At 39.9% G+C, this 26,504-nt stretch overlaps 1 protein-coding gene across 7 annotated transcripts in view; it reads right to left on the bottom strand.

Moving 5' to 3' along the window:
* The window catches only part of PDE1C (phosphodiesterase 1C), a 533,093-nt gene that overhangs the window by 249,259 nt on the left and 257,330 nt on the right, over window positions 1-26,504 (bottom strand). Inside the window, exon 2 of one of the 7 annotated variants that reach the window (XM_039524497.1) lies at window positions 4,993-5,019. The exons of the other annotated variants lie outside the window; for them this stretch is intronic. Coding sequence (XP_039380431.1) covers window positions 4,993-5,019 — 27 coding nt within the window. The remainder of the gene's footprint in view (window positions 1-4,992; window positions 5,020-26,504) is intronic. 7 annotated transcript variants of the gene reach the window in all.

The following is a 26,504-nucleotide window of genomic DNA, read 5'->3' on the forward strand; positions in this document are numbered from 1 at the left end:
TGTATAAAATATTTAATAGCAAAACAGATTGTAACGCCAAGAAAGTTGGGTAATGAGAGAACCCCAAGAGTGTTTTATCTAGACCAGGACATCTCCCTTTGTATAAGATACCAGTTAGTACAAATGTAATCCTTATCTCAAGAAGAGAAACCATGTAAAATATTCATGTTTTAGGAAAAGACCTGATTGTGGAAAGGAATGTAGGGTTGCATTAGCAGAGCAATAAATCTAGGAGTAAAGTAGGCCTATACTAACTCCCTTTTCTTTTCTACTTGTGTGTTTAAAGCTTCAGGAAAAACATGAGTAGCTGGAAATGTCTTAAACCTTTTGTTTATTTCTTAGATGTGGAAATGGCAAACCTTTGTGAAATGCATCCTTGCAAATATTTTAACAAAATGCAAAGCTCCTAATATCATTGCTATTTAAATGGCTAAATGCTTTATGTACCAACTTGGAATCGAATGACCTTGCTAGACAAATTACTAATGTAAGAGGCCATTAAAGTACAGAATATTTATATTAATGGAGAACTAATTAACAACTGGCAGTGCTCAGGCAATACAGTTGGAGCCGTATCAGTTCCAGGATATTAGAGAGACAAGGTGGATAATATTATCTCCCAAAGTCATGGAGGCAATGAATGAATAACAGCAACCATTAAATTTAAACAAGCCTGAAAGAGGTGTGTTTTTCCCAATTTCATGGAAATAGGAAGGAAAAATGGCACGTAGATGGAGGGGCAGCCAGGCCACATTGCTACTTGGAGCATAGGGTCAAATTTGGCTCCGCTTCTCTTCCGTCCAGCTGGCCAAATGGTGTTATAACTCCCAGCAGCAGCAGTTCTTGCACTGTGAGTATCAGAGAGGGGAAATTCTCCCACCAAGGGCGACCAAGGGGAGCGGAGTAGGGATCAGAATGGGGTCCTTGCCAAGGTGGGATGAGGGATGAGACAGGGACCGAAATTTCCCTCCCCCAACCCTCAGGAAATATCTCAATTGGCGTCACTATCTGAGGAACCTCCACAAGACGTTATTATGGATTGGTGACAGGAAATTACCTAAGGAATTAGATTTAAAAACTTGTAATGATTTTACTGGAATACTGAAATGCAATTGTAACTTAAAATATTAACTGTCTCTTGTTAATCACCAGGTGGTTAGAGCATGTATTCCTAAAGAGGGGACAGGGACTAAACAGAGAAACAGCTAGATTTAATATTCTTAATATTGGTTAACTTGCCTGTCTAAAGACCGCTCCTTAAATGACTTCTTCTAAGTAACTGATTTAAATATTTTCTTCAATCACATAGGATTTAGTTAAGATTGCTTACATTGCCCATCTATAAACTGGCTGCTATTAATAATAAACAACAGGATTCACCTGTCCTAAAACAAAATTATCGTGCCCATTTATAAACCTTCTTAGTTATCTCAGGAATCAGGATATATGAAAATTGGATACATGACAATTTTGGGAAATAGGACCTTGGTCTCAGCTTACCAAGAGAAAAAGTGCCCCACAAAAGGCAGGGCCCACTCTCTGAGGTGTCATCTCTGCTGGAAGCTCCCCACAGAAGAGCCGTACAGAAGAGATTGTAACTGAAGTAACCAGTTTATCATTTGTGTCATTTTGTTTAATGTTTTATTTTCATTTCTTTAATAATAATATAGCCATTAATTAATTGTGATTATTTTTCTTAGTCTTTTAATCACGGTATCCCCTAAGTTATGTGAAAAAACCTGTGATAAAAATAGTGAGAATCACACCCCTGAATTCGCAATAAGGGAAACAATTAGTAAGAAATGGCCCACCCATTTCTTGTTTCTGAGAACTAAATATTTTTTAAATAAATTTACTTGGCACCCAACAATATAAAATTACCTATCTCAACCCCACATGTTGATGGCCAGTTTCACTTCCTGTCTCATGTGTTAGCATGAGACCACCACTCTTACACACTTCCACGGGGGGTGGTTCACGTACATGTTCATTTCCAGAGTTTGTAAGAGTGTGTTTAATAGTTTCTGCAGCAGCAAAAACTGAAAAAGCACAGATTTGCCTAGAGAAGAGAGGGAAAAGTAAATGCATAATTTGTACTGTTGCTTTTATGCCTGTCAAAGAAGCCCTTCTACATATCAGTAAAGGGATGGGAAAAAAAATCCTTGTAAAATTTTTTAAAGGTTTTGTTTGGGTGTTTTAACTTTCGGGGCATACAGTTTAAAGGGCACTATCAGAACCCTGAAGTTTGAAAAAAACCACTACTTTTGTAATAAGTTGATAGTTCGAACTACTTACCCGTCCTGACGGCGCGGGATCGAAGTCCGTGGCTCCCCCGTCGACTCCGCCACCGCAGTTTGCGGTGGTGGAGTTCCGGAGTCGACGGGAGCGCGTTCGGAGTTCGATATATCGCGTCTAGATGAGACGCGATATATCGAACTCCGAGAAGTCGATCGCTACCCGCCGACCCGGGCGGGTAGTATGGACATACCCTAAGACTGCCACAATGTCTCACATCCGCCAAGACAGACTGTAAGGATCTGGCTGCCCTGGGCAAAACAGAAAGCCTCCACCCTCTATTACTCCAATATTTTGCTCCATGAAGTGACTATCTGTTCTGTTCATAGGATAAAGCTGGCCTCAATATAAATCAGTCCTTAAGACTGTAAGATGCTGAAAGCATGGATATTTCCTTCCAATATTTTAACTGCTGCCAATGATCTATATACATCGCTATATAAATAATTAATAATTAACAATACTACCACCAATAGATAAGCATGTGAAACTAGATGCAAAAGCGAACAAAAGACCATTACAGCTGTCGCCCTTCTGGGTTTGGTGACATTTGAAATCACAGATTCTTTTGTGTGAAAGAAAGAAAGAAAGAAAGAAAGAAAGAAAGAAAGAAAGAAAGAAAGAAAGAAAGAAAGAAAGAAAGAAAGAAAAAGAAAAAGACATGATTAATGAATAGAGGAAGAAAACCAAGGCTGAAGACTGGAATCAAATCATTTCCATATTTTTGGAAACCCCCATTCAAAAGATAGGTGGCACTTTGGGGCGCTAATTGTATTTCCATCCTGCAGCATCCTTCCCTGGGCCTACTCGAGCACATTAAACTTCCACCTCAGATGGTCATACATACAGTGTGTGATACCTTGCAAAGCCAAGACTGAAGCTCAAAGTCAGCCATTTTGCCCTACAGGCAGGCAGAGCCTAGTTTCCAGGCACAAAGAATAACTTGCTGCAGTCCACAGTATTCTGGCTGACATCCATCACTTGCTAAGAAAGGTTATCATTACTAGATGTTAAGTAATTGCTGTGCACAGGCTCCTGCAATGACCTCTTACCTCCCTGGGGCCAGTATCAATTGTCTCATAACACAAGGCCAAAAAGCATATATATCCTGTTGTGGAAAGCGTGGATTTCATCAGCCGACAGACACTGATACCAGCACAAGGCACAAACTACACACACCACGCACGCAGAGATAAATCAGTAACGGAACAAAAATCCCAAATGACATAAAACTTAACCCCCATTAGTGGGGAGCAGGAGGAGTAACTGCATAAGGATTACCAAAAACAGACAACCAGATATGCCATAAACATCTCTCGCATATTTCAGTTCTCAGTTAAGTTGATAAATACATGGATATTGGGCTTACTTCTATGAGCTTATATTCTAATTTACCTCTCTTCTGATGCTTACAATGGTAGCTTAAGTACATCCTCATATAAAAAACCCCACCACCTGAACACACACTCTCACACTGATGTCATAGTAACATATATAGAAAACACAAATTAGATTGTGTACTCAGGTCAATGCAAGCAATACAAAATATGTACGTAGTGATAGTTCAGCTTCTAGGAAATTATTTTCTGCTCCCTACAAATCATCTCATAGCAGCCAAACACCTCTCGCTACAGGCACATCCATAACGACATAATTAACTAGCAGATCAAGCCAGCAGCAAACGAAACATGCAAGAAATACAGCTCAGCTGAAGACAAACAAACAGCGCAGGTTCTACTATTGGGGCACCAGCCCAGTGAGAAACATACATTTACCTTCATTCCAATTCTTTACAATACTGAAAGCTGTTTATCATCTGGGAGAGCTATTGTGTTAAGTAGATCCATGCACAGCAGCTGTTCCAGTGTCCCACAGTGTGCAGGGTACAATTGCACAGTCCAATACAGAGATCTCCAAAGCAGCAGCAGTAGGACCTCACTGGAATAGCCACAACACAGCACTGAGGGGCACATTCAGAACGCCCTCAGGGCTCAATCCTTCACAGTGCAAAGTACCCTCACCTCCTACTGAAGTCAATGGGAATAGAAGGTGCCCAGCACTTTGCAGGATTAAGCCCTCAATTAATAATCTGATGCAATTAGGGCAAATTGCAGTGTCCCACTCTAAAACTTTGACCTAGAGTCACCACTGCCAAGCACACAATCTGAAAGCAAACAAAAACAATGCTCCACAGAGAGCAATGAATCAGAGAAACACTACTAGGCTTCCCAACTGCAAGGACACAGTAAGATAACTAGATCTTTTGGCAGTAATAGGGTCTGTTTATCAATGGGATCCCAATCTGCCTTTGGTCTCCTGCAAAGGCACGTGTCATCAGCAAGACTAAAAGCCAACAAATCAAATTTTTTATTACTGCATGTGTACTGATAAAAGTAAGAACTGGCATATCTTGCAGAAGGAATTGAGAGAAAATTTGTTAGGGCTCACAACCAAATCCTTCAGCGCTTACTCAGTAAAAACTCCCACTAACACCCCTGGGAGTTTTGAGTAATAAGTACAGGATTGTGCCTCAGAGAGGGCAACTGTCTGTGAAATGGATTCCCACGATGAACAAAACCAATATGTTAAATACCGGTACATTAAAAACCAATACATGAAAGTAAATTCTTTCTTCAACCTCTTTAAGGGACAGCCGATTTACAAACACCTTCCGAGCCTTCTGTGACTTACTCTTACCTCTGTGATGTTTTCTTGTATTTTCTCCTGCAGGAAAAACATAAATAAAAGTGAGAAAAGGAGGCCAGGCCTTTGAAAAAAATGCAGAAAGAATGGACCAGTACTGCCAAATCAGAAGCATTCAAGTATCAGAAGCTAAGGCACAGTAATCTCTGCAATGCGGAAGCACCAAATCTAATAACCCTTTTTCTTACCAGTGTTAGTCTGCTGAAACAAATCTTATACAGCTGTGATTTCAATGAGAGATAAGGGCCCAGTTCCGCTTACACTGATGTCAATGGTGGTTTGGGTTTTTTGCCATTAACTTCAGTTGAAGCAGGCATGGCATGTGTGTGTGAATGCCCCCGTTCATATTGCTGCTTTTTGCGAGACAGGTCCAGAATAACGAAGTAAAAAGGTATTATTTAAAACTACAAAACATAAAAATCAGAAAATGCATGGACACATGGAATGTAATGCCATTTTATTTTTAATTGAAGGCATGGACCCTGTATCATGGTTGCCAAATGGTAAACCTTCTACTATCTTTAGATAGTACAAATTTGGTACAACAATCTCTGTCCCATACTCAGATGTTTTCAGACAATGAGCAACTGGACTAATTAAACTTAATTATTGGACTAATTAAACTTCTGGATATTTAGTTTTAAAAGTTTGAAAATATTTAGTTAAGGCTTTCCTGTGTGAAAATTCATTTGTTAGAATCCTCACACACGAGAGTAGAACAACAAAACATTCACAAACAGTAGCATCAAGACTTAATGGATTATTGTCTACTACTGACATTCACAAAACCGTGACATACAAAGAGAAAAGCTCAATGTCACGTGGCGCTATCTAGCACTATTTAATTAGAGCCGGCAGAGAATGGAATTTCTGTTTCATGGAGGATTTTGAGATTCCAAAATTTGTTTTCATTCCAATTCAGAACAGAAACCCAAAAAGTTTCAAAATTTTCTGTGAAAGAAACTTTTTTAAGAATTCATTTCAGATCAACTGAAACATTTAATTTATTTTATTTTAAGACAATTTAAAATTCTAAATGAAAAGTCATTTTAAAAGGAAAAAAACAGCCTGTTTTAACACTATCAGAACTTCCCCACCCCTATTTACGTCATGACAAAATTTAGAGAAAATTACATGATTTCACAAAGTATTTTGATTTCAACTGCATTTTCCAAATGAAAACTGTTCCTTCAAAGTTTTCCAGCCAGCTCTAATTTTAATTTCTCTAACAGAGATGGACCTACATCCAAATGCTGTTTGCATTTGACTCACATTTCACTCTTCTAATCACTGATAGATTTCTAGCATTAAAAAAGATTCACAAAGCAGTCTTTACATCTGAGATCAGTATATTGCACTAGATCGGTGGTTTTCAACCAGTGGTCCACGGACCCCTGGGGGTCCGCAGATTATGTCTAAGATTTCCAAAGGGGTCTGCACGTCCATTTGACATTTTTTCAGGGTCCACAAATGAAAAGAGGTTGAAAACCACTGCACTAGAAAACCTTGCAGTATCATAGGCAACAGTGTTAGGAAAGGGAAGGCTGCCTGATTTTCAAAGAGCATTATTCTTTATTGGTGTTTTAATTTCCACACCTGCACTCCCATTACAGTCACTTTACATATGCAAACCATGTTACTTATTTTGTTTATAGACATATAATTTGCATGGTATGGTTGAAAACAATGTAGTTAAAGGAACAGCTGTTTACAGGCTCAGTATCAATAATACATGCATGCCTGTGCTTTAAAAGAAGAAAAAAAATTGTGTACCACCAACAGCTGCAGCCATATAGCAATAAATTTACGGTATGCCTGTATTTCCATCCAGTGTTACAAAAACAAAGTCTGTTGCTGCTGATCATCAAAGCTGCTAGGGGAAAGAATTGACACTTTAAAGCTAAGTTTTCAAAAACAGCTTCTAACATGCAATCACAAATAAGAGCATTTAGACATCTACCTGTTCACACTTGTCTCCCACCCAAAATCAGGTAGTTAGGATACACAGTAGCACAAGTCATAAATTAGAGGTTGATTTAAGACTCCTTTGAAAACATTGCCAGAATCCACTATTGACTAGAATCATCAATATTCATATGAGCTTACACACTGAAAGACTACCTTGAGTTAGCAAGCAGAAATGGTCAGGAATGAACAACAGCTCCCTCTGCAGTTGTCTTGTTTGCCTACATGTAGGGAAGGATGGGAGGGGCTACCAAATTAATCTCATTACAGGAGGAATCTGATCTGAAAAGAGAATGTTGGAACTAAATTAAATTTACTCCTGGGGAGATTCTGTGCCAAAAAAATAAAAATTCTGCAAAATTCTGCAAATTTTATTTGTCAAAATAATGCAATATAATCACACCAGTTTCAATTGTTTTGGTATGTTATTTAAACTACAATACAGAAAAAAAGTCACAATAACTATTCAGCAGTTCCTTAACACATGAAAGTTAAATTGCAACCCCTTGGTAACTAATACCCTGCATTCCAGTTATAATCCTAGGTTTTCATTTAAATTACATTACAGAACACCAAAACAGGGAAGAAAAAAAAAAGGAGAATGCCATTTTAAATTGCTCAGACTTTCACACATGAAAGTCATACAGTTTTGCTAATCATTGTCCTGGACCTGGCTGGGTACTTTGGGAAGTGTTTGGTTCTGATTGTCCTGAAATTTTATCAACTGCTTGGCAGATGTTTTATTTGCCCTCAAAGTCATTTTTTTTAAATGGGTAAGTAAAATAAATCCTGAGCTGTACTCTAACCCCATTGTGCCACTTTGGCACAGGAAAAAAGTGAGAAAGCACATAGATCTTCCTAGCTGATTCCCTTACTGTCATTTATAAGGCTTTACATAACTCTGGCAATGTTGGGGTCTTAAAACTTTTACAGGTTTTATGTTCCATGGGGAATTGACTGAGAATAGGAACAGCTAACTAACAATAAGAACATTAACAATGTTACTATGCAGGCAGGCTGCTACATTTCTGCCTCAGGGAAGGAGATCAATTAACCATCAACAGCAACATTAACAAAATGTGGAGTTTTTTTTTACAAAAGCTATTTTCTTTAATTTAAAAACAAACAATTTTGTAACATGATACTAATATTTACGTGTTTTTTCGATTCTCAAGAAGTTACTGACATGTTACTATGCAGGCAGGCTGCTACATTTCTGCCTCAGAGAATGAGCTCATTAACTAGCAGGCAGGCTGCTACATTTTTGCCTTGGGGACAGAGCCTTTCTTATGCATAATAAAAAGACTTACCCCCCTCCATGCCCAGCAAGCCCCAGTAGCAAGTGAGAGGGACAGTACCTCTCTTTCTTGTTGGACAGCCCTGCTGATGGTAACCAACATCTCCCCCGCAGGCATGCACGCCCAGTCCTCCTTCCCCCGCTCAGTGATTTGTGTCTCTGAGGCTGCTACAGGCATGCTGGAACTGATACGGTGCCTGGGATGCCGGGGAAGAAGCACATGTCCCCCCCACAAATTTCTTTTGTGTTTTTCTGCGCGGGGGAGCAAAGAAATATGCAGGCCATATGAATTCTGTGCCCCCACAGGGGTGCAGAATTCTATCCAGAGTACGAATTGTGGGATTGGAGTAACCCTTGTAACAGATAGCTGTTCAGTGGAACCTCACAAGAACCTCCCTTTCTACAAACAAAGGTAACCAGAATGACAGCAGGCTAGTGAAGGCCATCATGACTAAGATTATGTCACAATTATTTTTAGTGAAAGTCACGGGCAATAAACAACAATTCACGGAAGCTGTGACCTGTCTGTTACTTTTGCTGCTGAGGCTCCATGGTTTCCCCCACCACCGTGGTGACTGAGAGCTGTGGAGTTCCCCCTATTCCTGTGGCAGTTGGAAGCTGCAGAGGGGGGCCCCTATGCCCATGGTGGCTGGGAGCTTCAAGGGAGGGGTCCCCCCTACCCACGCAAAGCTGTTGTCCATTGCTTGGACCCTGAGGAAGGACCCTGCTTGTCCATTGCTTGGACCCTGCGGCCCCCTCAGGAGTCTGTCACCTGCCACTGGATCCTTGCAGGGGGGCCCCTGTTGTCTGGAACCCTGACAGGGCCCCACTGGCTGCAAACTCCAAAGTTCTGCAGCCCCAGGGGCTAAAGAAGAGAATGTCAGGGAGGTCGCTGGAAGTCATGGATACCATGACTTCCATGACCTCTGTGACAAAAACATAGCCTTAGTCATGACTGATGCTGCATTCATTCTTGTTGGCAATCCAGTGCTGATAGCCTATGCCAGGGTTCAGGGGCTCTGCCAGATCTGGGTTAATAAGGAGTTGACTCGAATTCAGCTTCCCTTCTCCTAACCCTAACCCCAAGTGTTATTAATGTAAATCCACCTATTGTGGAATGCATTACTCCCATAAACTGCTCTTAACTTACATTACAGAACATATTAACAGAAGCTGGTAATTTTTTTCACACTGAATGAAATTAAGACTCAGACTCAGTGGGCCCTCTATTGCTTTTATTTTAAACCTGCGTAAGTCAGGAATAACTCTGCCAAAGTCAATGTTGTTACAGAAGCCTCACAGCAGTACAAGGGCAGACTCAGTTACAATACATGAAGCTACCAATGCAAAAGGGCGATTCATCTGCAAAAATATTATATCAGAGCAGAACACAATGGGGGATGGCTACAATAAAGCCTCTGAAGCAAATGAAATAAAGTCAATCTATCAACTGAGCCAACTGCTTCACCATCCATATCTCTGAACAGATAAGGCAAATTTCATACCAAGGCAACGCAGAAGCAAAATGAAAGGCTCTGCACAGACCTTTGCAGAATGAAGTCCAAGGACAGAACAGGCATTTTGGATGATTTGCCCTCTCATAAGTGATTATTTTTTATTATTCCAAATCATGGTTTAGGCACATTGCTAGTATTCCTACATTGCCACTGTCCATCCAGTATCTGTCCTGCAGATAAAGAGACTTCAGTATCCAGCTATGGCAATCCAGCACCTTTTCATGGATATATTATGTCATCTGTATAACTCTCCCCATATAGTATATAATAAAACAAACATACCTGTCGCTGGCTTGTACATCTCATCAAGCATTACTGATCAGCAGGGTCCTACAGTGTGTTATATTAAGAACATACAAAGTGTTTCAGGTTTGGACCAGAATCAAAATCCATGACTACCTAAACTGTATTGAATAGTATCTCAATGGCAACAAGACTGTGTAAGAACCCTAACATCCACAGAACATTCATTTTAAAGATGTGCTGCAGGCATAGCTGATAGAAAGTTTTGTAAACAAACAAATCTGTCTGGTCAAGTCTCACACTGGTGGTTACAAAGGCTATCACGTATAGCCTCTCTCTCAGCAGAACTTCATGAAGTTCACCAAGAAAGTTTCTCTGATACTGTTCTGAAGTTCTGATACTAGTAGAGAAATTTTAATCATAGCAGTGTTTATTTGTTGGGATCCTAGATTACCAGAACATTCTTCCTGCAGATAAAAACATGAATTATTTTCAGCATGAATAACCGGTACTGCCTACTGTAATGTGCTATCATGCTGAAATGTGTCTCCTCACTTTGCTCCCTTGTGATTGGCCTAATTGGTGTAAATCCTAACACTGCTGTAGTTAATGACAGTTTTCCTTTAGCTCATGTTTTTGGGGCCTGTGCTTGGGAACACAAAGTCTGCAGTTCTATTCCCTCCTGATGACCACGAAGGCCTATGCAGCCACATTCATTACACTACCTACCTATTGTCTCCTGAGTCTAACTTTTCTGTAGGTGACGTTACATTAACCAATCCTGAAGGACTGTAATATATACCTGTAAAAAAAATTATCCTTATTAAGCCCAAACTTAACAAGTATTTAAGTTTTAGTTTTAATATAAATTTAGTGATGGTGAAAGGAGCTGGAAAAGAACTCCGCAGACTCAGGGCTGGCTCCAACTTTTTTGCCGCCCCAAGCGGCGAAGGAAAAAAAAAAGAAAGAAAAACCCGACTGGGCTGCTGCCAAAGTGCCACCGAAGAGGAAGAGAGGGAGTGAAGGAGACACCGCCGAATTGCCACCAAAGACGTGCTGCCCCAATAATGGACAGAGTGTCGCCCCTTTCTATTGGCCGCCCCAGGCACCTGCTTCCTTCACTGGTGCCTGGAGCCGACCCTGTGCAGACTGAAAATCCCTGTTAGCAAAGGAGTTATAGCAGGGATGGTGGCAATACACACTTCACCATACTAGTTGTCAATGTAGCTCAATTATTGCATGGAAAAAACAATTCTGGAAGTGTGATACTGCTCAGTCTCCATGTACATACATTAGTTGACCTTTACTGAGACTACCAGTAAAGGTTCCAAGTAGTAATTCTCTTTTAGTAATAGGAAAAAAATGTAAATATTAAAGACAGATTCCTCTAAGTGATAAATGGATCAATATTTTTAGTGGTAATAGTGACTTGGTTAGGTAGAATTAAAGATGTACTGGAGATTAAATAATATTCCCAGACTGTGGTTCACAAAGAGATACCGAGCATTGCTACTTAATCAGCGCTACTTTATTTTCTCCTTCTCTCACTACTATCCACAGTTTGGTTCGCTCCTCTCCCTTCCATTCCAGAGATGGCTGTATTTCAGTGGTGCTTTGGAATCCTTTGAATGAAAGATGCTATATAAACGTAACTTAATTTTGAATTCTTTCTTTTCTTTCAGAAATCAAGTAGAACCGTGTTTAAAAAGTCGGAGCAAGATCAGGATCTACTAGTCTATGTGCACTTTGAAAGAATGCTGACCATCAGCTACCCACTAAAGATGGGGGGCTTCCTAGAGTAAACATATATAGCAGCAGGAAAGCTTCCTTTAATAAACCTCTGGTAACCCAGCAGTTAGGACATATATACTTAGGCAGTATCTCAAGGAAGGCCAAAAAAAACATTGGGCAAAGTCTTTGTCCTTTTCCTGGGACTTTCTCTAAGAAATAAATAATCCATTCCAAGGTCAACAGGATTCTCTTGTTCTCTCACTCACCATTACCAGGTCACAATGCAACTCACTCAGATCTGATGGAGTGGCAACTGGGCCAAACCTGAGTGGTGCTGCGAGTGCCAGGTCACAGTACCCAGAAGGGAAACAGGAGCCGTAAGAGCTGCCACTACAGGGTGAGTTTGTTGTTTTAATTGTTTTTCCATTTTATTTTGTGTTATCTCACATTTGCAAAAACCACAGGGCTCTACCTATCTCCATAAGTGGGGTGGAGCTGAGCACATGCCCCTCCGGTCAGCATCTCATTGGCTTGTTTAGGCAGCTTCTGTTTAGCATGCTGGTTTTTAAGGACTGTGGTCTAAGATACCTAATTCAGACTTTGTGAATCACAGTGATTTTCTAGACACCTAAAAGTTAGGCACTGTGACCATCATTGTCACAACACCTAACTGCTTTTGTGCATCCAAACCCACATGCTGGCAACACACAAGGAGTGTGTTTATCTCAAATAACCACATTTCCATGTGTTAGCCCACTAGGAGAAGTAGTTAAATTGACTGAGTGGGGGGAAGAGTAAGGCTAAGTAGCTCTGCTAACTATGTAGGTGTTTTTCCCCCAAAACCACACTACTCAGAATCTTAGTTAGCTAAACAAATTGCTCCTTCACTCCTACACAGTTTCTAAAGAATAATCTGAATCACTTAGGTGAAGTTTCACTCTGAACAGTGACTCCAAAATTGGCATTGTGGCATTCCATATTTACTGAATCTCAATGATTGATTAAATAAACTAAGCACATTTGCAAATAATAGGATGCTTTTCTCTAATTGTGAGCCCCACAAGTCAAGCAATTTTATTTCCTGCTCATATATCATTACCAGTAATAAAAATCTTGTAGCCCCAGTCCTGCACTCAGTTACACCTGTGCAGCCTTGAAGTCTTCAGTGTAAGTGAGGCTAAAATTGGGTACTTGGCCAATTGCACCTTTGATAATAATTTGGATAATGATGCATGAGCCAGAAAATAATCCCACTCTTTATCTTCTCTCCACTGGGACGGTTCTGGATTGCTAGCAAGCAAGGAAGGCAGTGAAAACTTATTTTTGTCACAAGAGTCAACAGATCTGGCTCTGAATACAGAGGAGTGGACCTGTTGTTTAAGAACAAAGCCACTTTTCCAGCAGAAATACAACCTTCCAATTTCTGTTTTCTGCATGAAAATCATTTAAATGGGTTATTTCATGGGTCAGAGTGCTCCTTTTCCTTTTTTATATTTAAAAGTGCCTTAATTAACACATTTAAAATATCAGTGGGAGCTTAATCACCCATTAACATAGATACCCAATAATGTCTGTCTTTATATTAGAGTCCCATTGTGTTCTCAACTCAGGCAAAACACAGCCATTCATCATTGCCTCTCTGTATAGGCTCATCTGAAGAGATCATTCAGCAACAGTGAGAGACAAAGAGGTGATGCTGTATTATAAATTTCCCCCTATAATATGAAAGACTTTGTTGGATCTGTGCTTTTCTACAATGCCAGAACTGGGCTCCTATGTTACAATAGGGCCTATGATAAGCTTGTTATAAATAGGTTTAATATTTTAACAAGCTGAATTTGAGAAGAGCAATTTATGTCTGGCAAAATAGACTGGTGAGAGTCAGGGACATCACCACCTCCAGCTATTCCAACAATGTGTTACTTAAATATATTGTAAACTAGAGTTGGGTTAAAATTTTTGGACGAATAGTTTATTCACCAAAAAATGCAGTTTGGTCAAACAGAAACTATTCTCAAGTTTGATGGCACTTTGATGAATAGTTTTAGCCAAAAAAAGGATCAGGCTAGAGTCACAAAATAATGGTAAGGGAATAGTCTCCTTTATAACGTTTAGACAATGGTTAGGGGATTCATCCATGTAAGAAACCCAAATTCAATCCCACCCTCTGCCTGATGTGAAGCAGGGATTTGAACTTGGATCTCCCACAAGACTGTCCAACCACCAGCCCATAGATCCTCTGAAATACTGAAAACAAAGGGGGGACAGAGCAGGAAAGAGGAAGCCCATTTGGGCCAGATATAATCCAGGTGTAACTCCAATTACGGGAGTTAACACATATGCTAGAGATGGTTGTAGCCCTGAAAGTGAAGAGGGGGCACTGTCAGTGTAACACATTTTCATTAGTTAATTATCACTACATATTGCTCAGAAGTAGTAAAAGCAGAAGAAACTTGTGAAGAGAAGAAGGCAAGGTGGATAAAATATATATATAGTTATTTTTAAAAGGGGGTTTTAACATATTTGTTTAAAATTTACATTTGTCTATCTCCTGACATAGATGGCTGCATACTCACTACAAACCAAATAGGATTATTTAAATAAACTCCTCTCCCAATCACTTCAATATGCTGAATCAATTGCATATCAATTCAAGTGCCATCACAGCAGAATTAATTATGTATATACATCGAAGTACTACAGCCTATATTAATAAAAATGCATAAATCAAATTGAAAAATGAAATATCATGACCTGGACTATAATTCGGCCACCAGCATTCAAATTTCAGCTTAATGCCTCTGGGAGCACTGAACCTATTTTAACAATCCACTGAGACCAACAAATTTTCTAAGAACAAGCTATCTTCGTCCATGTGACATCTTGCTCAGATCACGCAGAATTGTGAGCCGCTGTGTTACTGCCTCAACAACAGTGAGGTTTGCTGCTGCTAACCTATATGTCTGCACACGAAGCACACCAGTTCGTCTGCCTTGCCAGCAAACTCTTCATGACTCTGCCAGTCCAAACCTTGCCTTGCAGGGAACAATCAGTGCACCCCAATTCCTGAGTTCCCTAGGAGATGTCTTTCTGCAGTGTCTAGTCCTTTTCCCTTGAGACACTCAGAGAAGTTTTTAAGTTTGCTGCCTCCAAAGAGACAAAGCACACGACAGCCTATTAGAACAGCTGAAGACCTACACTTTACTTCAATATAGCAGCACTGAGTTGGCTGTGTAATAAAACAAGAATAAGTTTATTAACAAAAAACATAAGTTTAAGTGATTTCAAGTAAGAGTGAAAGAGATTTGCTTTCTAGTGACTGAAACTTAACTTCAGCAAGTTACAATCTTTGTCTGAGCAGTTTTCTCACCTACAGTCAGTTCCCAGAGATTTCAACCCCCTTGGCTGAAGAAACCACCTCTCTCAGATTTTGAGATCTCTGGCCTCTTTTCTCCCTCAGGTGATGGATACCAAAATGGCTTTCTGTTTCTCTTTATAATCCCCAGTGTCCACTGTCTGTTTCAAGAGCCAGGAATGCTTCACGGGGATATAGTCTCCATCCCCCTTCATGATCATTAAGTGAACATCTCCCCCACTAGCTAGTTTGATGACTATCTTCTGTGTAAATGTGCTTCCATTATTTCTGGTCTCACCTTGCTCAGTTTACACTGGAGACACAGTTAAGCAGATGAACCAACATTCCTTTATATAGGACAGGAAGGGCTTATGCACTGCTTGCCAAACCTTTTAAGAACATATTTCCAGCACACATCTATAATTCGTTATACACACCACCTGTACATATACCACGCAACACTATTAATGACCAGCATGTTACCAGTTTGCATATACCTCACATGACATGTTTTAGATACAGATTATGACAACAGTGAGTTTGGGGAAATGAGCAAGTCAGACCTAATGTGAGTTATGATATGGTTGGCACTGAGAGGCTCCCTGACTCACAATTTGCCATCTATTTAATTCATTGATTGAAACAGGACTAGCTTTCATGTTTTTTCCACTCTCAAGTCAATAATACAATACCTTTATTGTGTAGAGTATCTTCCAAACAGGCTGTATACCAGAATTCTCTGCTGGGTTAAACAATACAGCCAGAGATAAGTGACAGCAGAGGGAGAGCAAAATTAAAGGGGAGGTGAAGGAAATAAGGTCAGATATCAGCCGCAATTTGAAATGAGATGTAGGTCAGCTAAAACAGGTATGTGTAGAGTTTTAAAAACAAGAAGCAGCATTTTGAATTGGATCTCATACTGAATGGTGGCCTAATGAAATTGTATGGGGACAAATTTCTCACTATATGAAAGAATGCTGAGAACAATGTTCTGCACTCAGTGAAGCCTGGGGAGTTGGGATGTGGGCTGGCAATAGAGATGGGATATGCAACAGTCATAGTGAGCATGAGGATCTATAAGAAAAATGGAGGATCAAGGATGATGCTAACTGTAACTTTTCCATTATTAACTAACTAAATATTATATTTCTATCATACCTGTTTGAACCATATCTTATTTATTTCAAATTTTTAAATAAAAAATATTGTGGTGTGACGGGCATTCAACTACAGTTCCGCACACAAATAGGCCCAGTTATGCTCCCCTTGCTGTCTGAGGGAGTTTTACTATTTATTTCAATGAGAGCAGAATTAGATCCTATGAGCCTGATTCAAAGCCCCTTTCATGTAAAGACTCCCATTAACTTCAGTGAGATTTGGGTCAGCCCCACAGTGACTAAACTACACTCATTACTAGTGCTGGTCAAAGGTCTTTTTTCCAAACATTTTTGTGTATTTTTTTAAATCTAGTTTTTCAATGAAAACTGAAAATCACACTAAAATAGAGTTTTTTCCACCTTTCAGAAATGAACAAAATGTTCAATTTTGTAATAAAAACCTCCTGCAAATTCAAAAAAAAATCTCAAAAAAGTTTTCATTACTCATGAAGCGTTCCACAGAAAATTTTCTCCACTTTCTTACCAGCTCTAACTATTAGTTTATCAATAAATAATTGTGTCTTTAATATTTATGTTATTATGTAGTATAACATGGAGAGAGAATGTGAAGCATCCCTTACAGCCCTGTATCAGGTATTATGTGTATCCATGCACAGAGAGGTATTAGCAAGACAACATAAGGTCTTGGAGCAGGGTTCCTCCCTTGACATAGCCAGTGTTGGCACCCAGCAGAGAGATACTGATTTATTCCTGTTGACTCTCTATGGCAGGTGTGGCTCACTAACTACCATGAATGTAAGGGAGGTGGGAGATGTCTCTGCAGAAAAGACCTAGAATCACAGCCAGGCATAAGGAGCAAACTGTGGGTTAAATTTTTGTTATCTGAACTTTCCATAAGGCCAAACCTAAACCACAGCAAGTTTGAAGTAAATATACAATGGGCCTGATTTTTTTTTAATTTATTTACTTTTTTTAATTATTTTTTTTAAAGAACTAGGTGGGATGACAATGAAAGCTGTGGGTGCTTATGACTTCTGAAAACCTGGCCTAAATTTGGTAGCTTCTGTGCAGATCAGGACTCCAAGAACTCTGCCTGCTTTCGGTTATGCTTAACATTTTGTTATAACAACAGGTGCCTGCATGGGCCGAATCCTGAAGTCCTTATTCTGTTTTCATTCAGTTTTCAAGCAGTCCTTACACAGGCAAACTTCCATTTAAATTAGTGTGGATTTATCTGAAAAAGTAGTAAGTAAAACCTAGGCAAAATAGAGTTATTTCGTTAGGATCTGGCCCTTTGAAAATAATATGGTCTATTGAGCCTTACCTATGTTGTTACTATAAGCAAATATTCTCTCACATACTGGAGACAAAAAGGATGAAAGAAAGTTGTTTATACAGTACACATATGTACATACTATGTATGTGTACCAACACACTGAAAGGAACCTACCTTTTAAGGAAATAAAGACCAACAGTATGAAAAGTATGGAACAGAACTTAGTTTTAAAGAAGTAGTTCCCTATATGTTTTATTCATGGGGGAGGGGGTAACATTTTACCATAGTGTGTGATCCTTTGCACGATTCCTGTTTGAAAACATACTTTTTATCTGATCAAATGCTTCTTAGTAACTGGCTATTGGATATACTTGTGGAACTTTTGGCACCAAATAAGAGATGACCCTCAAAATACAGGATGGGTGGTACCTTATCACGCATACTCTGCAACCTCTCCCATTAAAACAGACTATTAAACTTTTTGTGGAATGAGCATGGGGGTGGGGGCTACATTTCCCTGGCATTCTGTGTACATCCTGATAGATGTGTTGCATGTTGTGTTCACATGGCAACACAGAGAGTGAGGTTGATTCCTTGCTATTACAAGGTTTTAAATAACGGGACCATATACACAATCTTTCCTGTCCGTTGTTTTTGTTGTATCCTGTTTACTTTCCTACTAAAAGAACTGCTATGAAAACACGTCATATCGACAAGCAATGTAAGAAGGAATAATCTTGCTGAAAATGAGATAAAAGAATCTTTGTGGAACAAACAATGACAACATGTATGTATCATGTATGTTCAAAGCAAACAAATCATGCTTTGCTGGAATCTTGTTTCAGCCAGTAGGGCTACAATGTTAACATACTTTAATTAAATGAAAGGGTATGGATTACTTTTTTCAATCAAAGCCACTATGTGACATTAGCACTTTGAAAATCCCATGGAGGCAAACAGGCAGCTGTCCAGTTTTGTTTCAGTCAGAGAGGCTTGGTGATTAGTTACAAAATGCAAGATGTTGGCAGGGAAAGAGTCATCATTCATAACCTGGATTAAATATCAAGACAGGAAACATGGATTGGAATTACGTCAACCCAGTCCAACACTGTATGCAAAGTCACAAAAAAATCTGCATCTTGCCCTAAGCTCTAGTAAATCTATCAGACTGTTGCTTGTTATTGTTTCCCCCCCACATCCATCCCCACCATCACCACCCCCACTGTCTGCTTCTAGACAGCTGGTATGACGCAGAATTTTAAATCTCATGTTTGTGCCAGCCCCTCCCCTGACTCTGGGTTACAGGCTGAAACACTCGGATTACTGTTCAACACGCCTAAAGCTGGGGTGAAAAAACTGCTGTACAAAGATGCAGTGTTCCCTTTCCAAAACAAGGCTAACGTCTCAAAAACCCCTGCTCAGGGCATTTACTAACAGCTACAAATACATTATCCAACGCTTTCAGTGACGTTACTTTGTGCAGTGAGGAGCTTTCTGGTGCTGCTCTGGCAGTGCTTCTAATTAACAAACCAAATATTAAATATCCTGCTCTTGAAAAGACAACGCGCACATTTCTCATAAACAGTGTTTACTCTCGTTGTGTGTTCACAATCATTGTGCATATGTAGAAAAAAACATGAGACTGTACGCAAGCAGGATGCAGAGGATTGGGCCTTTAAGACACCCAGCAGTGGGCCCCTTACAGAGGAAAAGAAGCTCCTGAAGCTCCACTAATGTTTCTGACCTCACCAATTACACACACCTATGGCTTGTTAACATAGATATGGTCTGTCAATGTGTCTTCACCATTAAAAGCATTGAAACATAAGAACATAAGAATAGCCATACCGGGTCAGACCAAAGGTCCATCCAGCCCAGTATCCTATCTACCGATAGTGACTAATGCCAGGGGTTCCAGAGGGAGTGAACCTAACAGGTAATGATCAAGTGATCTCTCTCCTGCCATCCATTTCCACTCTCTGACAAACAGAGGCTATAGACACCATTCCTTACCCATCCTAGCTAATAGCCATTAATGGACTTAACCTCCATTAATTTATCTAGTTCTCTTTCAAACCCTGTTATAGTCCTAGCCTTCACAACCTTCTCAGGCAAGGAGTTCCACAGGTTGACTGTGCACTGTGTGAAGAATAACTTCCTTTTATTTGTTTTAAACCTGCTGCCCATTAATTTCACTTGGTGGCCCCTAGTTCCTATATTATGGGAACAAATAAATATTTTTCCTTATTTACTTTCTCCACATCACTCATGGTTTTATAGACCTCTATCATATCCCCCCTTAGTCTCCTCTTTTCCAAGCTGAAAAGTCCTAGCCTCTTTAATCTCTCCTCATATGAGACCCATTCCAAACCCCTAATCATTTTAGTTGCCCTTCTCTGAACTTTTTCTAATGGCAGTATATCTTTTTTGAGATGAGGAGACCACATCTGTACGCAGTATTCAAGATGTGGGCGTACCATCGATTTATATAAGGGCAATAATATATTCTCCTTCTTATTCTCTATCCCCTTTTTAATTATTCCTAACATCATGTTTGCTTTTTTGACCACCTCTGCACACTGCATGGACATCTTCAGAGAACTATCCATGATGACTCCAAGATCTCTTTCCTGATTAGTTGTTGATAAATTAGCCCCCATTATAGTGTATGTATAGTTGGGGTTATTTTTTCCAATGTGTATTACTTTACATTTATCCACATTAAATTTCATTTGCCATTTTGTTGCCCAATCACTTAGTTTTGGGAGATCTTTTTGAAGTTCTTCACAGTCTGCTTTGGTCTTAACTATCTTGAGCAGTTTAGTATCATCTGCAAACTTTGACATCTCACTGTTTACCTCTTTCTCCAGATCATTTATGAATAAGTTGAATAGGATTGGTCCTAGGACTGACCCTTGAGGAAAAACACTAGTTATCCCTCTCCATTCTGAGAATTTACCATTTATTCCTACCCTTTGTTCCCTGTCTTTTAACCAGTTCTCAATCCATGAAAGGATCTTCCCTCTTCTCCCATGACAACTTAATTTACATAAGAGCCTTTGGTGAGGGACTTTTTCAAAGGCTTTCTGGAAATCTAAGTACACTATGTCCACTGGATTCCCCTTGTCAACATGTTTGTTGACCCCTTCAAAGAACTCTAATAGATTAGTAAGACACGATTTCCCTTTACAGAAATCATGTTGACTTTTGCCCAACAATTTATGCTCTTCTATATGTCTGATAATTTTATTCTTTACTATTGTTTCAACTAATTTGGACGGTACTGACGTTAGACTTACCGATCTGTAATTGCTGGGATCACCTCTAGAGCCCTTTATAAATATTGGCGTTACAGTAGCTATCTTCCAGTCACTTGGTACAGAAGCTGATTTAAAGGACAAGTTACAAACCATAGTTAATAGTTCCGCAATTTCACATTTGGGTTCTTCCAGAACTCTTGGGTGAATGCCATCTGGTCCTGGTGACTTATTACTGTTAAGTTTATCAATTAATTCCAAAACATCCTTTAGTGACACTTCAATCTGTGACAATTCCTCAGATTTGTCACCTACAAAGGACAGCTCAGGTTTGGGAATCTCCCTAACATCCTCAGCCGTGAAGACTGAAGCAAAGAATTAATTTAGTTTCTCCTCAATGACTTTATCATCTTTATATAAACTATAATACAATTGTATTATATATCATGTCTTCCCTCACACAACAATAGGGTAAATTCTGCCCTCTTCTCATTGGGTGCAGAGGGATGACCTTCCTAGAATAGTACAGAAATAGTTCCAGTGAGGAGGGGAAGAGGGCAGAGTTAAGGAGACCAGATAGGAGCTGCACTGCACATCTCTATGCTCCCGCATTGTATGTTTCCGGCTCAGTGTGGCTCCCCATACACTGTCATCTAGGAGTTGAGAATCCACTACTACATAGGTGGAGAGATTAGGGAGAGTGGAGGGGAATGACGTAGAAGAAAAGAAAAAGAGAAGGATGAATGAGTGCAGGAAAAAAAAGCCTTCCAACAAGCATGCTGAGGACTGTGACAATACTGCCATTCAGGGCATGTTAAGTGCTATCACTAAGTGTTCCACAACCACTTTCATACTAGAGCTCTGAAAATAACTGATTTTTGGTTCAGTCACTGAACCGAGAAATTGGGAAGGGGAATCATTTTGGATTGACCCCAATAAATTTTATTTGAATTTTCTGATTAACAAAGTTTTTAAAAAAATAACTTCAACTTTTTCAGAATTTGGGGGTTTTATCTTGGTATTTTTGACAAACAATTTGGCAAATTCAGCATGAACTCACAAAATGTTTCAGTCAACCCAAATCTGCATTTTTTGGTGAAAAAAAAAGTTTCATCTAAATTTTTTTAGTCTACCTCTGTTAAATACCACAGTGCTAGGTGCTTTCAAAAACTTAAGCTAGAAAGAGAAATACTTAGATAGCTCCTGTTGCCCTTTCCCCATGTTAGGGGCAAGGGCTGTGACAACTACTCTAGTCTTCAGTTCTGCTGCTTTTGCTATTTTTACAATAATCTTCAGTCTCCCTCCTCATCCTCTTCTGTCAACGTCTGCTCTGCTCTATGTGATCTCCAGATTCCTTCTCCCCCAACTTAGTCTCCTTCTACTTTTCAAATCGATCCAAGAAATCTGAGTTCTCTGGGCCATGCTGCGTTCAGCCCGAGTGTGGGCGGGTGTGTAGAGGAAAGTCTGCCTCATTTGTTCCCCGGTGCAGAAGGGACCGGCAAGAACTGCAGTCTGTTCTCACCAGAAACCAAGGACCACTCCCTGTTAGTGAACCCTATGGGGCAAGGGTAAAGGAGGAGGTAGGATCTGACCTCTCTTGCACCACCCATCTAAACTAGTCAGCCTGGCAGGAGAGTTTATGCTGTTCTCCTGTTCCCTATGCTCTGCCTGCTACTCTACAAGACATGTTCCTCCCACTCTGGTGGGGTCCACTGCAAACCAGCGCTATGGCTAAAGCCCACAATACAGCCTTAGCCATTCAAATGTAAGTCAAGAATTTGTGCCACAGAATTGTGCCAAGCAGAGCCCTCGGATACATGCCAGGCAGCTCTCTGACTCTAATGGGAGTTTTATGCTCATATCAATTTTACACCTATTAACTACATAGACGTCAATGAAGTTACTCCATCTAGTATTTATAGCAGTGCTTCGTAAGATTGGGAACAGCCTTGTGAATCCAAAAGAAAAAAAAATCCAAACCCCCTATAAAACCTCTGATTTACCCAAATCCCCAGCATTTTGATGGAAATTCAAATCTGAGCAGACATGTTTCACAACTGTTAGTGTTTTACTAGGTCAGTCCAGATGTGAGGAGTTGGGTCTCGATTCATCCACCACCTGACAGCAGAAAAAGCCAAATGGTTTTAGTGTTACACAGAAGAGGATTGGTGTAAATTTTTGACAGAATGAGACAGTGGAAAACTGACTAGGAATAATCATATGAATAATATTAATAATAATAATAATCAATATGAATTTCAGGAAGAAAAAACCCTTTAAAATCCTTTTAAAAGCTGAGTTGGTTTTAATACAGTGCTTGAATCCACCAAAAGCTGGCAGATTAGGGGATGAGCTGGCCTCATTGCCTTTAAAAATAAAACAAAACACTGGATTTTTCAGTGCTCTCCCCTCACCTGCTTCCTCCCTTCTTCCCCCCCCCCCTTTTTTTTATTTCAATGTTCTCAGCATGTATGGACTCCCATCTCAGAAAGGTTTTTTTGTTTTGTTTTGTTTAGAGCACTCCATAAAGAGATCCTTAATTTCCCCTTGAGCCAGGGGTTTAAATTTATCTTCCCAAAATAACTTTTTCATATCCCTGCTTTCTATGCAAGACTGTGAGCTTTACCACGCTGATATACAGGACTGATATTTAAAAAGCATTCAGTTTAATGTTTACAAAAGGAGCCCCTTTCTTATATGCCACAGTACCTTTTATGTGTGTTTGTTTTTAAACTGTGGGAATAAATAAATGCTTCTTAGAGTGTAGACATGATTCATTTGCACCACTCCCAGAAGAGTAAAAGCTTTTTTGAGATTATGGAAAAAACCTATGGTGTTTCTTAGTCAACATTTTCATGTGAAACACAGTCTTCCTCTCTTATTGTTACCTACAGGGGTCATTTATTGATTTAAGATTCGTATAAAAAGACACAAGAGGGAATAAAACTGACTGAAGGGTTGAGGCAAAATTTATCACATTCTACTGAACTGCTATGCCTCCAAACACTTCTTTTAATTAACTTCTCCCAAAGCTGCTGTGCTTTTACTTATTCATTAAAAATATTTCCTACCCTGTCCCTTTTTCATTCATCAGAGAAAACAGCTGAGAGTCTCTCACTTCCTCTGTTCCTTCAGAGATAACATTCCAGAAAGCATGAAGTAGACTTCTGTCCTCTCACATTGTGCACTGGCCCAGTAGGGTGACCAGACAGCAAGTATGAAAAATCGTGACGGAGGTGGGGGGTAATAAGAGCCTATATAAGAAAAAGACCCAAAAATCGGGACTGTCCCTATAAAATCGGGACATCTGGTCACCCTATGGCCCAGTGGTAAACTTTTGGGTCTTGTCCACACTACCAACAGAACAGTGCCAACAAAGGGCCCGATCCTGGAAAAAGTTTACTCAGGTGAGTTGTCCTTATTCACACGGAGAGCTCAACCAAGGTAAAGCTCAGTATGATGAGACCCCAAATCATGTCTCAATACAGTTGTTGCTAGCAAATATGTCACATTCATTCCTTAACCAATAAGGACTTCTTGTTCTTTGGAGAATCATGGGTACTAAAGCAATCCTATAGATGAACCAACTATGGGTTCAGTCCTCTGTTCCCTGTGCAGCCCTAACTCTTATGTTCAATGGGAAATTGGGATACAGAGGAAATCTGGACCAGGTATAAGAGGCCTATAGTGTGGTTTCATGACAAGGTTTGCAGACAGACAATCCCTGTCCACATTCATTAGGGAAGCCACACTTGAACCCTGTTAGCAACAACTGTGTTTAAATATGTTTGGAGCTAGCCCAGTTCTGTTCCCAAGGTGAACAGGGCCTTAGTTTAAACCCAGACTCTCAGGAGATTCAGGAAGATTGAAACCAAGACCAAAGACAGCAGGAGTGCCTTTATCACCTCCGGAAAGAAATTAGCATATTTATATTTTCCACTTGAGAAACTGACTAATTTACACATTTGCTAACAAAGTGGTGCTTTCTGAGGGGCTTTATTAACCTCCTCAATCTGCTGCCAGCTAAAATATCTGGGGACAAAGCCCACTGTGTAGAAACATTTCAGGAATTAAAGGGAGCTCTCTGTTTTACCGCTTACTTGGGCTATGTAAATGAAAACGAGGCAGGCCAGAGTACTGTCAGTGGGAGAACCAGCTTTTCTGTATGTGGCATTTTTAAAGATGAAAACCTAAAAATACTGTAGAACACATACCTGTCTGTATAGATAAGACAAATAAATAGATACATAGAGTGGTGGCACTTACTTGCAAACTTGCCCTTTAACTCATGGAAGGAATCTTTTCTGACTGAAGTCAGTTCCACAACTTACTTCAATGGAAGCAAAATTAGATCTTGAATAAGTATAAGACCACTTCAATATTTGCAGTATTCAAGATACTTCCTAAAGTAAGTTGAAGGAAGTACTTTATCTGTATCTTAGGGCACCGCTGCACCGCGGCGGCGGGTGGTGTTGTTTCGGAGTTTTTTCGAACTATCGAATCATCGCGGCGATAGTTTGAGCTAGTTCGAAGCGCGAGTGAACCTTCACCCACCTCGCAGCTGGAGTTAGCAGAGAGAGACCTTTGGAGCGGAGTTCGCGGTTTCGGCGCGTGGGGGCGGACGGCGTGTTCGAACTAGGGTAGTTCGAATTCAGCTACGCTATTCACGTAGCTGAATTTGCGTACCCTAGTTCGACCCCCATTCTTAGTGTAGACCAGGCCTTAGGTGCAACTGGTTAGTTTTAAAGGATCACCAACATCTATACAATGCATTTTTATTTTTTCCCTTCACATTCTAAGTCTAGCTTCAAAATTAAATTATATAGGAGGATCAGAGAAAAGAGAGAAAGGGAAGGTAGAGCATCCATGTGAGTCCTGATTCAGGGATGGTTACTCTATAATTTCCTCTTTAACAGCATGGGGAAGTATTATGCACGGAGTTAGAGACTTATTATGAATCTATCAGTTTAGCATTGTAATCCTGGCTGTGGGGAAGAAGATTAATCTCAATTTTTCCCCGATTCCTCTGCAATGCTGAGAGGCAGATAGTGTTGATGTTGGTAATACCGAGTTAGCCAGAAATCAAGGTTTTATTTTTTGCACAAATACAGCAAAAACATAATTGAAAAACTCTTCAGACTACATCCTCTTCTGGTACAAATCAGGATAGTTACTCCAAATCTAATGGAACTCTTCTGGATTTACATCAACTGATGATATGCACCATCAAAGCACCATCAAAAACAGACACTCAACTCCAATTTTTAAAAAGACCTCAACTCCGTTCCTCATTTCCCCCACACCAGTAATTGCAGCCAGCCTGTACAGCAATTATAGATCTGATTACTGGAGCTGAGTGCACGGTCCACTAATTAGAAGTCTAAGTTTAAAAAAATGCACCCACAATTATTCACACCCACAGAAAAACTGTAAGTGTAAAATCAGAGGCCATGTTTCAAAATCAGGTTTTCAGTTCTGTCATGGCCATTGTCCCTTATAAGCCCTGTTTAATATTGATGGACATCCTTTGTGAGAAGCACAAGTCTGTATTTACCAACCATAGTATTGTTAGCAAGTGGCCATGGAAGGGCACAGATGAGATGGAGTTAATTACAGATTGCCAGTTTTATCAACTTCTAAGCAATTCATTAGTAAAAGATGTTAGAGCCCCTGGCTGGGAAAGACAGGTTTGAATGAAGAAGAGCCTTGTAGATTAGGGATGTACTGCAAAGAGGCAAGTACAAACC

The sequence above is a fragment of the Mauremys reevesii genome, linkage group 2 (genome assembly GCF_016161935.1).
Source record: "Mauremys reevesii isolate NIE-2019 linkage group 2, ASM1616193v1, whole genome shotgun sequence".
NCBI lineage: Eukaryota > Metazoa > Chordata > Testudines > Geoemydidae > Mauremys > Mauremys reevesii.